Below are 12,084 nucleotides of genomic sequence, written 5' to 3' on the forward strand. Positions count from 1 at the left end.
GCGTAAGGTGTGTAAAATATAGCCTAAAACACTGCCTTATGCAACAACACAGTGCATAAAACTAGTATGTGAGCTAAAAATATAAATATGTGTTCAATGTTACAATGAACAACAGAGATATACTAGGTAAGAATAACAATAAGAATATATACAATATGTGGTACATGTTAGCTATAGCCTACAAAAGATTGGATTATAGTATGCAGTTTTCATCTAAAATTGCTGTAAGATTTGGAAGACATTACACCAAAGTCTTGGCCTTTATTACAAATATAATATGATGTTCAGGGTGCAGGCCTTGGTTTTTTTTTCATAGTGGGAAAGCTTCCTTTAACAAGCCTTTGCGCATGCGTGTTGCGCAGGTCTCCTCGTGATGACAGCAAATGACAGCACTGTTCGCTCCTGCAGAAGCCAGTGTGAGACGGCTAACCGCCAACAAACAATCCCTCTGACTCGAGAAATCGTATGATCGGCTGTGATTAGAGAAAAGGCGACCAACCACTACACTTTAATTACGATTGGTAAGTTGCTGAGTTCATGATAGCATGTTTTGTTGATCACATTTGGTCATTGAGGAGCTTGCAATCTAAAGCTAAGCTAACGCAGCTAACTAGCTTATCGTTAGCTCACCCTGCTTTACTAGCAAACGTTAGCCGAGTTTAACTTGGTTAACGTTAGCAGGCTGCTACTAGGTTAGCCTGCTCACCAGCTTGTTATCTGTGCTCAAATCACTGCAAACACAAGTCCGTCTTGACTGGTACCTTTTAACGTTAGCTAACACCTGGATGTCTTGGGTTGTGTCAGTTTCCTCCATAGCCTTTAGCTGACCTAACGATAGTTACGTGGTTTATTTGATATGTTTTTCAGCTCGTCTCATGGTAATCTAATACGAGGTAACCTAGAAAGCTGTAAGAGGCGTTTATTTATCCCAACACATCTCGATTTGTTCGTTAAATCTCGGTTGCCTAGCACAACATCAAATCAAGGACAATGTAAACTTGCAACTTAACGCCAGACATGAAAATGTGACAGCTTTTTTGTGTCAGATGTGTCCACACCCATCCATTTAACTTGTGATGGGAATGTCTGGTTAACAACACAACCACTAAGTGTTTGTAGGGTTACGGCTTGTTAGGCCGTGAGATATAATAGCGTACTTCCATTTAACATCATTAATGTTTAAACACTGGATGTTACCATTATCTCTTCATAACATAGAGGTACTCAACTCCACATTTTGTCCAATATTATTGCAGCGGTTTGTCAGAGACAAACATGAGTCAAGTCTTTTTATTAGATTAAAATGCCATTTAATGATTTACCACTTTTGCCGGTTTTCTGTTTTATATCATAAAGTGGTAAATGTTTGTGTTTTTGGCGTTTGCCAGGTGAAATATGTGAAAGACCTGAAGACTCTGTTGAATTGTGACTTGAAGTTGATAAATGCTGGAAACTAATGATTAGGCCTCATAACAACGCAAATATATGGTCATTACAATGACAATAACTGGTGTCACAGTGTGCTGATGCAGAATGATCCTAGCTCTGTATCCACTCGCCTCAAAAGGACTAACATATTTTACACTGTGCCAAATGCCACATTGCACAGCAATTCATGAGTTTACATTATAGCTTCAGAAGTTGTTTTTTTAAATTCACTCCGTTGTATGATTAAAGCTTAATCAGCGCTCATTGAGGCTCAGTCAACAGGACTTTCTTCTCCTACAGTGATAAGTACAGATTGCCTGGAAATGGGGTCAATTTACTTTATGGTTTGAGATTGGAATGACTTTTAAGTTCAAGTGTGACCGTGGGATCACATACTTGTTGCTTTGTTACTGGATTTATATTTCCTAGGCTCCTGCATTACTTTGAAATGGGCGTAATTTTTCCAACTGAAATGCACAGTACTGAACACTTTGCAGATAACTGGCAACAATGACGGTCATTAAAAAAATGTGATATTGATACAATTGGAGAGTTTATTTAATCCTTTTTTCCTCTTCCTTCGATACCCATCACGTAAATGCAAGCATTCAGTTGTGGAAAATGCCATCAGATGCCACAGGCAAGTAGTAAAGCCATACTTTCAACTGTTTTTGGTGGCATCTCACCAATCTGAACTACAAGCTCTTTACCACACCACAGACTGTATGGGTTGTAGCTGCCGCAGTTGTCGGCCAGTCACACGTTACATTACATTGATGAACCCTTGTGCTGATTGGCTGTGAGCTACACACATACAAATAGTCTTTTTTTTAGATCTGGGTACAAAAACGATTTAATGCAAATATTGTTTGATTGGTGAAGTTTCTATACTACTACTTAATTTATACATTGCAATACTGTGATCTGCCTCCTTTCATGTATAGGTGTTTACCCGATCCTTGGTTTATATATGTTAAAATAACTTCTTCTTTAGATCATGTCCCAATGTATTATTAAACTCAATACCATTGCTAAGAACCTGTAGTCAGGGAAGGAGATGACTGCAATTTGGTGTATTAAAGATGATAGTGAACTACAGAGCTGGTGGTGTGTGTGTGTGTGTGTGTGTATCTGTGTATGTGCTGTTTGCTTCACTTTGTCATGACAGCTGCTGTACATTTTAAGGATTTTGTTCTGGGCAAAATGCCTGTGTATTCATACTGCACACTGCAAATCCAATGTTTTATCATGTCTTTGAAGCCTTTTTCCTCCATAATGTAAGTGAATGTCTTGGGCAACAACAAATGGTTCGACCCATCTTCATGGGTCCGCCAGAGGACCGTAAAGCTCGGCTTTACTTGCCCCACTTGCCCAATTGAGGGGGTCTATCCCGACTGAGACCAAAACTAACAGTGCAGTGTGGTGCTCCTTATCAGCTGGTGAAATCAAAAGCTTCCAACAGTAGGAAGTTGCCTTCAGGACAACAGATAAAGTGACAGCCCCTAATAGTATACTGGGATAAGTCCCATGATACCCGAGTCCACACTGCAAGCCGTAACATGTAACTTCAGCACCTGACGAACGAGTGATAAACAGTGATTCATGTTAATGATAAATACTGTTTATTCATAAATCTTCCATACAACGCCCTGTGATTAACCGTATATCCAAGCATCATACAGTGGAGTTTGTTTAGGAAATCCAGCTTAAACATTGTTTTCTCAACTGAATATGGAGAAGCCACATGAAACAGGTCTTATTGGCCCATCGCACTGTATTTGGTGTATCAACATGAACTCTGTAGCTGAATTAGGACACAGTTTATGATGTGTATTACTTTGTCTTTCTTTGTGCTATCAGACAGCTTCTTGTGTCAGAGCCTGCAGACATGATCAAACATCGTTTTGGGCAGTGGTATTCAGGGAGTTGGGCACTGTGGCCAGAAGGTGCTTCTTGGCTCCCCAGACTCACATGATGAATCTGGCTGGTGACAGTGCAAGAGTGACCAACTCTAAGAATCAGTCCAAATACTCCATGTCAGTTTTAATTTGTTGACTGTTTTTGAAGGATTAGTACTCTTTCTTCTCAGACAGTACTCTAGAAGCAATGAGATTCAGTAGCCTCCCCAAATGGTGAGAAAGGTCACTCTTAAACCTCATGTGGGCTTCTTGGTCTACGGTACCTGCTTGCTGAGCAGTGTAAGGAGTTATCTGAAAGGGAAGTGTGAAGAGGATGTTGGCTTAGAAACACAAATACCTTTTTGTAGAAAGTGAAATCCTTTGAATATCTATAAAAAGCACTTTGTTCCATTGGTCGGTCTGTATGTGTGTGTGGGAGGAGTGGGCTGTGTTCCAAACACCTTTACTCTGGTGCTGTGATATTTACTTCATAAAGAGGTGTTGTTTTGCACTTCGCATTTTAAAAATATTTTTGAGCTTTTAAACTTTGTCATTAGATAACATACGTGATTGGACTTGCTGTGGTATTTTAAAATCATCTGTTTTGTCATTGCCCTTCTCTTGCCTTTTATGCTACCTTGTTGTTATATTATTGTGCTTAAACTGATGCTATGATTGAATGGTAGGTCCACTTGTCTCTCATGGTAACAGTATTCAATGGCCAGCCACGGCTACGATTGCTCTCACACAACTCTGAAGGCTGCAGATTATGCCTTCCCTCACAATGTCTGTTGTTTGGTTTCTCTTCTGCTTTAGAGTTCCTCAGTACTCTCCATGGCTGACTCACCAGGTGGCTTTATGCAGTGAATTGTGTTGGAGCTGACGGGCAAAGGAGGCCATGACAAATGGCAGTTAACCCCTCTACTGGCCACTTATTAGCGTAGTTGTTTTTTTCGCTTCCTTCCCAAGTATGTGAGGAATGTGCTTATTCAAGAACATGAGTAGTGTATACGTGGAAGTGCACCCTGAGGGTACTCGTAAGCCTGTTACCTGTCGGCTCATTCACATGTAAAATGGAAACGGAAGATAAAGAAAGCACCTTCGTTGCTTGCCTTTTGTACTGTCCATATCTTTTAATCTAGTAAGGTCCTGAATGTAGATTTTAGCAGTTAGTTTTAGCACAGCTCACTTTTGTAATTTTTCAAGCAGTCCAGTACCAGCAACTCCTTTAATAATAGTTGATTCATTGTTTCAGTTATTTTTGAAGGAAAAATGCTGAACATTTACTATTTTCAGTCTCTCAAATGTAAAAATGTACCTGTTTTTATAGAGATCTATGGTGGTACACATAATGTTTTCTTGGTTTTTGGAATATTGGTCAGAACTAAAGCGGTTTGAGGACCTTGGGCGGTGCACACTGTGATAAGGATTTTTCACTAATATTTGACATTTTACAGACTAAACACTAGTCGATTAATTAAGAAAATAATATGCAGGTTACTCAATAATGAAAATAATCGTTATTTAGTTGAAAACTAACTCATGTCGCCGCCATTCACCACTCACTGCATACCTTTATCACCGTTAAAGCAGATATACACATTTTCAGATTAAGCCACAACTATTACATGTTGAGGTCACACTTTAAGCCCCTATTCAGTATTAGTAAGCACTATAACTCAACTACTGACAAGACTATCTATGCCTAGACTATAATGAAGCTGTAAGCAGCTATGAGGACATTCGTAAGTGTCGATTAATATAAAGTATTTCTTAGTATTTCTAACTTCTCCTATGAAGACATGTTTTCTATTATTACAGCAGTGATTCAGTGTATTGTCATATCTGTTTATACACCCACCTCTGCGGGCCCCACAGGAGGAGTTTTAGTTGTTGACGAAAGCATTAATAAATACTATAAATAAATACTTCATAGGGGAACTTAAACTTTGAAGTAAATTGTCTTCATGATCAAGTTTGGTATTTGATTTTTTTTCAGTGCATTGTTTATTCTAAAAAATGACAAAAAGTATGGAAAATAATACGAGTCAAAAGTGCCATTAAAAGCCAACCAAAATAATTCAACTGATAATGATAAAATGACAAAACCAACACATTTTTAAAAAATCATTACTAGCAAATGTTTGATATTTTAACTGATAAATGACAATTTATGAATTAATGAACGATTAATTGTTTTCGAGATTGTCTGCTATTTTTGTTGATTGCAGCACACAGGCAGCCATCATTTTCCACACGTGATGAGGAGCAGCTGTGCCTTATGAAGAAATAAATATGCATTTTCTTCCACAAACCATAAAATGACACACTGAATGTTTCTTTGTATTATAGTGGTATTTAACTAAAAATGGGTCTTTAAACTTGACTTTTTTTTCTTTTTCTTTTTTTTAAACAAAAATTATGACAATCTATCACAGTAATTGGAGATCAGTAATCACTGTTTATTCTTGGTTTGCCGAGGGAGTTCTCTGTGGAGGCTATCATTATGAGTTTAAATCTGCATAACCAATTTGATTTGTCAGACACATCAGCTCTAACGTTGTGGTTGTCTGTTAGCTCGTGAACAATGATGGTGCCTCGCAGTCATTCCCACTCTGAGGCAGTTTTCTCCAGTCTAGTCTCATTCTCTTCCCAGAGCCATAACTCCACAGTTAAATCCGTGTTTGCTATGTTTGCAATCAGCCACAAAGAGGCTTTTGTGCAAAGATTCACGGAGAAATCATTCAAATTTCATGCACTCAGCTTGGTGTGTATGTCTTGGCTGTGTATATCTGGAAAGGGAGGTTGATTTGCATATTCTGCTATGGAGCGTCTCCTGGAGCTTGTGCAAAGCGTGCTTTTGTTGTTGTCGCTGGGCCAGTGTGTGAAGCACATGGAATGCAAATGATCACTTCCCTTGCATGACGCAAGCATCATGTGTGAGCTAGCGTTTCAGCCAAACCTTAAAAGAAAAAGGAACCTTTTCCTGCTTCTCCTTTGATTACATTTCCTTTAAATTGTAGCAGAGCTCAAGAAATGAATATTGATACTATCTGCTAAAAATGATTAAAGATGCTAAGTTAAACAACTGTATGGTTAAGGGTAAGAGGTTAGCTCAGAATGATAACTGACTCGAGTTTACTGGGATGTTTGTTTGGTAACAGATATGCATGCTACACAGTCCCACAGCATTGCTACAAGTCCAGTGCCAGAAAGTTACAACACTGACATTCTGAAAAAGCGAAAGGATGAAGGCTGTTCTGGTGTGTGCATGGAAAAAATCTCTGCAGTTCACTGAATTGAATCTTAAAGATGTACATCAGCAATTTTTAATACCCCACTTCCATAAAGTTAGGGAATTGCATGAGGCAGATAAAAAAAGGATTTTAAAAATCTGAAGCAGCAGAGGCTGTCATATCCTGACTTTGCCCATGTTAGGTTCGTAAAAAAAAAATGTTCATCACAGTTTCTCAAATGTCTTGGTCTTGTTTTTTTCAATCTACAGTAATATCAAACAGGACAGCAATGAATCTACTCACCGAGGGAGCTGGAACCCGAGATTGTTTGACATTTTTGTTTGATAAATGACTTATTTGACATAAGTTAAATAAGTTATTTCTGGAAGTTGACTAATCATTTCATTGACTTATTGTTTCAGCTCTTCACAGCTTAGTAAAATTTCCTTTTTTTGTTGAAAATTGGGGAGTTCTCCTTTAACGTAGCACACTGAAGAAACGTTAACTTTTGTCTTGCTTAGCTATTTTGATTTATCATTTGATAAAATGTTATTTGGGTTTTAGTTTCATTTTGAGATATTTTATCTCATTTACCTGTTTCTTTCCCATCTTGTCCCTTTTGGGCTCCAGACGTTTCCCTCTCTGCCTGTGTGAGCTGGTGAAGATGGTGAAGCCAGACATCCACACTCTGGCCCACCACCTGAAGCAGGAGAGGCTGTATGTGGCATCGGAGAAGCAACTCATCCAGAGGCTCAACAGTGATGTGCTGAAGACAGCAGAGAGGCTGTATCGAGCCGCATGGATCGCCAAGCAGCAGAGGATCAACCTCGATCGTCTTATTCTCACCAGGTCAGACCTATTGTCCACGCTGCCCTTTAAAAGGAATACTATCGTTTTGCCAAATGTGCTAAATATGCTTTCTTGCTAGAAGTGGGCTGAGAAGATGGATCAGAATTTCATGTCTGTGCGTTAAATGCATGGCTAGAATCTGCATGTGCTTAGCCCAGCTTAGCATAAGTTGGGGCTAGCAGCTAGCCTGACTCTCTCAAAGGTAAAAATATACCAGCTACCAGCACCTCTGTACCCTAACAGGAATGTAAAAATTATCATTTGTAGTCTATTGCGGGAGTTTTTTCCTGTAATGCCTGCCTCTGATTTATTATTATTTATATCTTGGTTTACTTAACAAAAAGCAGTTTTGAAAGCAATATATGGTATATTGTCAATACATAATTAAAATACCAATAAATGCGAAAATTCTCCGTAATATGAGTTTTAGCACAAAGTTCAGATGCTAAACATGTTTTAAACTTTAAGGATGTAGTGAGCATTTTCTGTGTGTAAGTTGTATTGTGCTCTTACACACTCTAACCTAACAAACCAGGAGCAAGTTTGGTACTGGATGCTGTTCTTGTGTGCACACGTCCTGTCACTACAGTTTAGATCAGTTGTCATAAAAATGGAGCCTGCGGAGACGGAGCATCCCCTTGATCTTTGAGCGTGTGATCTAACACTTGTACTTGCTTGTCTAAAGGTGAATATTAAGTCACTTCCAACAAGGTTGGATGATGTGTTGTTGACCTCTAAAAAAGCTAGGATATACTCTGTTAGACCCACCGCGTCTTCAGGGATCTGGTTGTCATGGAGAGAGGGAATTACAGTATATAATGATTAATAGTTGTTTGGACAAGAGACTTTATATGTTGGATACTGTTAATGAAACAACTCTGTTCTGCAGTGCGGAGGCCTCTCCAGCTGAATGTTGCCAACATGCCAAAATGCTGGAAGACACACAGTTTGTTGATGGCTACAAGACTCTGGGCTTCCAGGAGACCATCTATGGCGAGTTCTTGGCCAGGTTAAGGGAGAACCCTAGACTGGTGGCTTCCTGTCTAGTGGCAGGAGAAAGGCTTAACCAGGAGCACAACCAGGGGGTCACCCATACAGTCTTCACCTCGCTTTATGGCAACTGTATTATGCAGGAGGATGAGAGCTACCTGCTGCAGGTCAGTGGCCTTACCTGTGTGCACCGTTACACATTTACGAAATCATTTAATAGCTTCTCAGTAAGATATTTTAATCTGATGCAACTTACTTTCTTGTCACTTCAAGGTGTTGCGATACCTGGTGGAATTTGAGCTGAAGGAGAGTGACAACCCTCGCCGTCTACTGCGACGGGGAACCTGTGCCTTCAGCATCCTTTTCAAGCTCTTCTCCGAGGGCCTCTACTCGGCAAAACTCTTCCTCACTGCCACTCTCCATGAACCCATTATGCAGCTGCTGGTGGAGGACGAAGACCACCTGGAGACTGACCCCGCCAAGGTGACAGAGCGCCTCACTCCGGCCCAGCAGGAACGCTTCGGAGAGAAGGGATCTGAGGGCTACAAACAAAGGGTGCAGGCAGCCGTGGAGGCCAACGAGGCCAAGCTGGTAGCTCTGGTCAACAAGTTCATCGGTTACCTGAAGCAGAACACCTACTGCTTTCCCCACAGCCTGCGCTGGATTGTGTCGCAGATGTATAAGACTCTGTCATGTGTGGAGCGTCTCGAGGTGGGCGAGGTGCGCACCATGTGCACTGACCTGCTGCTGACCTGCTTCATCTGCCCAGCTATAGTTAACCCAGAGCAGTATGGTATCATCTCAGACGCCCCCATCAATGAAGTAGCCCGTTTCAATCTAATGCAGGTCAGTGACACAGCATGTACTCTGTTTACACGTGAGAATCATTCTGCAGTTTAGATTAATGTTGCATATTTCTGTTTTTACACAGGTGGGGCAGCTTTTGCAGCAGTTGGCCATGGCTGATGATGATGCAGACCCAAGGCGGAAAAGCAGTTTGTCCAAATTTGATAAGGTGTGCGAACTGTTGTGATGCATAGTTAATTCCAGTCTGAGTGCAACATGTTTCTCATTGTAATCATGTATTGTTCTTTGTCTTTGTTTGCAGAGTTGTGTAGCTGCATTTCTGGATGTGGTGATTGGAGGGAGAGCAGTGGAGACCCCACCCATGTCCTCAATGAACCTTCTAGAAGGCCTCAGTCGGACTGCGGTGTATATTACGCACAATCAGCTGCTCGTGCTGGTAGGCTCTTATACGGCTGACATCTAAATGTAACATTAGCATACCATTTAAAAGTTATTATGTGCAGCCTCCCTGTTTCAGGGTGGAGCTCAAGAATGATACATTTTAAGGTTCTTAAGTAGCCTCTACTGAAAAAGCGAGTTGATAAGATTTTTGGAGCACTTTGCTGAATACATTACCATATATCCTTGAAACTTATACAACTCCTTTAAATGTATCAGTGCAGAGTTTATGCACAGGCAGTGGACAAAAAAACCCAAAAATGCTGAACAATAGAAATCTTTGCAGCAGGTTCCCTTTGTTTAGTTTTTTTTTTTGAGACAATAGATGTTTATTCAGTGCCATCATTAATTCTTTAGGTATAAATTGTTGTCGAGCAAATATCTTATTACTGGTTGTTTTTGGTTTTATTATGAACAATTGTCGTTGAAACTTTTCTGTGTTTGGCATATGTTTCATAATTGTTAACCTTGACCTTTTGTAGCAGTACATCAATTTGCGGCGTTTACAGTTGAAGCAGTTCAGCTGTCTGTTAAGATCAGATTTTAAAAAGGGAACTACACAGGTTTCATGAGTGCCAATAGCAGTATGTGAAAGGTTTCATAATGTGAGAAAATGCCGTTCTTCTAAGGGCAGGTTCTCTCATAGAGGTGTGGTTTCTGAGTCAGACCAGTGTAAGGATGATACATTGTTTTCAGCTGCTTCGGTTTGGGTTCACAAAGGCAAAACTAAAACAGTTCAGAAATTAAAACAAAAGCCACGTGGTGGGAATGTCATTCCATTATGGGTCAGGCAGTTGGCGGGGGGGGGACAACAAATCCCTCCTAATTTTTACCTTTCTACTGTTTTCCGCGTCCTGCATAGGTGGACTTTGTGCGGAATGTGATGGCAGGAGACCACCTTCGGGAGGAGGAGCACATGGCTCTGGAGACGCTGGTTGCCAACGTGCCCCAGTCTCGAACTGTGAAGAGCAACAGTCTGGAGCTCACTCCCTCCAACACCCCCCAGCTCTCCCCGGCTACCACTCCTGCCAACAAGAAGAACAGGCTCCCCATAGGTACCTACCTAACTCCACGGCCTCTAAGCCTCTGTCATCCTGCCTCTTTTTAGAATACATGTATCGATGTGCTCAAAGTGATGCAACCTCCTGTAATTTCCTGATGTGGGGATCTAAAGGAGACTTTGCTTTGTAGGAATACCACAATTTGAAACAAGAAGTAGTCTATGGAAGTGTAATATTTTGCCTAATGAGAAGCAAAATAAACAAGTAGTGTTGAGCGGTGATGACTAGTGAAAGGCCTGTGTTTTATAGGAAGCTAATGAGCTTCTTCTCAGCTTGTTATAAAGATAATTAGCATGGCCTGGATTGAGGCTCAATTACAGAAATGACAACCAATTAAATTACCAAATATAAATGAACTCCTTTTAATTGGAATGGATGGAAAAGATGCATAGACTACCTTCATCAGCATTCTCAAGACAAATTATGCTGTAGCAACACCCCCTTAATTAGAAATGAACCACTTGTGCTTGCTACTCTGAAATATGACGTTTGTACACACAATCTTGACTTGAAATACTTTTTTAAAAAAAACAATCTGAGATGTACTTTGTAATCTCTCTCCAACTCCCAATCTTGTCCTTCTCCTTTCCTCCTGTGCTGCCATTGAATGACCAGGACAACACTTAGCCGCTATAACATCCTGGGACCCCACAAGCACCACTCTGTCTGCTCACATTCCATTAGTAACCCCTTTTGGTGGGTAGCCGGTCAGTCGTGTTGGAGCTGGAGTAGAACTTAACCCATGTAACTGTTGTTTCACCCAGTTGCGTGTTAGATAACACTCATCTGCTCCTAACTGCACAGTAACCCCGCCCCGCCTCGCCACTGTTGCCTAGCACTGCTGTTGTCCGTGTGCTCTCACCATGCTTGCTTTGCCTTGCACAGTGCTTTGGTTTACTGTTAGAGCTTCAAATGTTTTTCCACTCATTTTGTTTTCTAAGTTTTCCCCTTTTTGCTTCCTCATTCAGCGGAATATGGCTTTTCATTACCAGGTAGAGTGGGAAAAAATCTTACCTTTCCTGCTTCTGGTCTGTGCGTTAGATGTGGTCAAATAAAAGGAGACATTAGTGTAGTTACATCCCACAATGATAGTGGATCTGTGATGGCGTGGTTGTGATCATGAAAGCACATATGGTTTCCACTCATCTCTGAGAACTTAAGGGCAAAATGAGTTACAGTGATGATATCAGGGAAGTGGTTATTTAGTGGGTATATTGGCCTTTTTGTGTTTGTAAATGACTTGGAGGATTTTAAGTGTCTCTGGGTATGTTTACAGCCACACTTAGATTCCACTATTATTCCAAATTTGACAGTGTTCTGAATTTGATGTGGGTCATGTAAATGGCATATTCCTAATGGATGATCTGAATTAGGCCT

General features: G+C 40.6%; 1 protein-coding gene across 7 annotated transcripts in view; it reads left to right on the plus strand.

Moving 5' to 3' along the window:
* Window positions 1-372: 372 nt before the first annotated feature.
* gapvd1 (GTPase activating protein and VPS9 domains 1) overlaps window positions 373-12,084 on the plus strand; it is a 34,460-nt gene continuing 22,748 nt past the window's right edge. For 3 of the 7 annotated variants that reach the window (XM_088076995.1, XM_088076996.1, XM_088076998.1), the window contains exons 1-9: window positions 373-521; window positions 7,193-7,411; window positions 8,301-8,568; window positions 8,675-9,247; window positions 9,333-9,416; window positions 9,510-9,644; window positions 10,509-10,701; window positions 11,323-11,403; window positions 11,676-11,699. In XM_088076995.1, coding sequence (XP_087933121.1) covers window positions 7,227-7,411; window positions 8,301-8,568; window positions 8,675-9,247; window positions 9,333-9,416; window positions 9,510-9,644; window positions 10,509-10,701; window positions 11,323-11,403; window positions 11,676-11,699 — 1,543 coding nt within the window. In that variant the 5' untranslated portion in view covers window positions 373-521; window positions 7,193-7,226. The remainder of the gene's footprint in view (window positions 522-7,192; window positions 7,412-8,300; window positions 8,569-8,674; window positions 9,248-9,332; window positions 9,417-9,509; window positions 9,645-10,508; window positions 10,702-11,322; window positions 11,404-11,675; window positions 11,700-12,084) is intronic. The other 4 variants (XM_088076999.1, XM_088077000.1, XM_042487690.2 and 1 more) reach the window with 2 other exon arrangements.

Source organism: Plectropomus leopardus, chromosome 4 (genome assembly GCF_026936395.1).
Source record: "Plectropomus leopardus strain MGB_pleo_1.0 chromosome 4, ASM2693639v1, whole genome shotgun sequence".
Classification (NCBI taxonomy): domain Eukaryota; kingdom Metazoa; phylum Chordata; class Actinopteri; order Perciformes; family Serranidae; genus Plectropomus; species Plectropomus leopardus.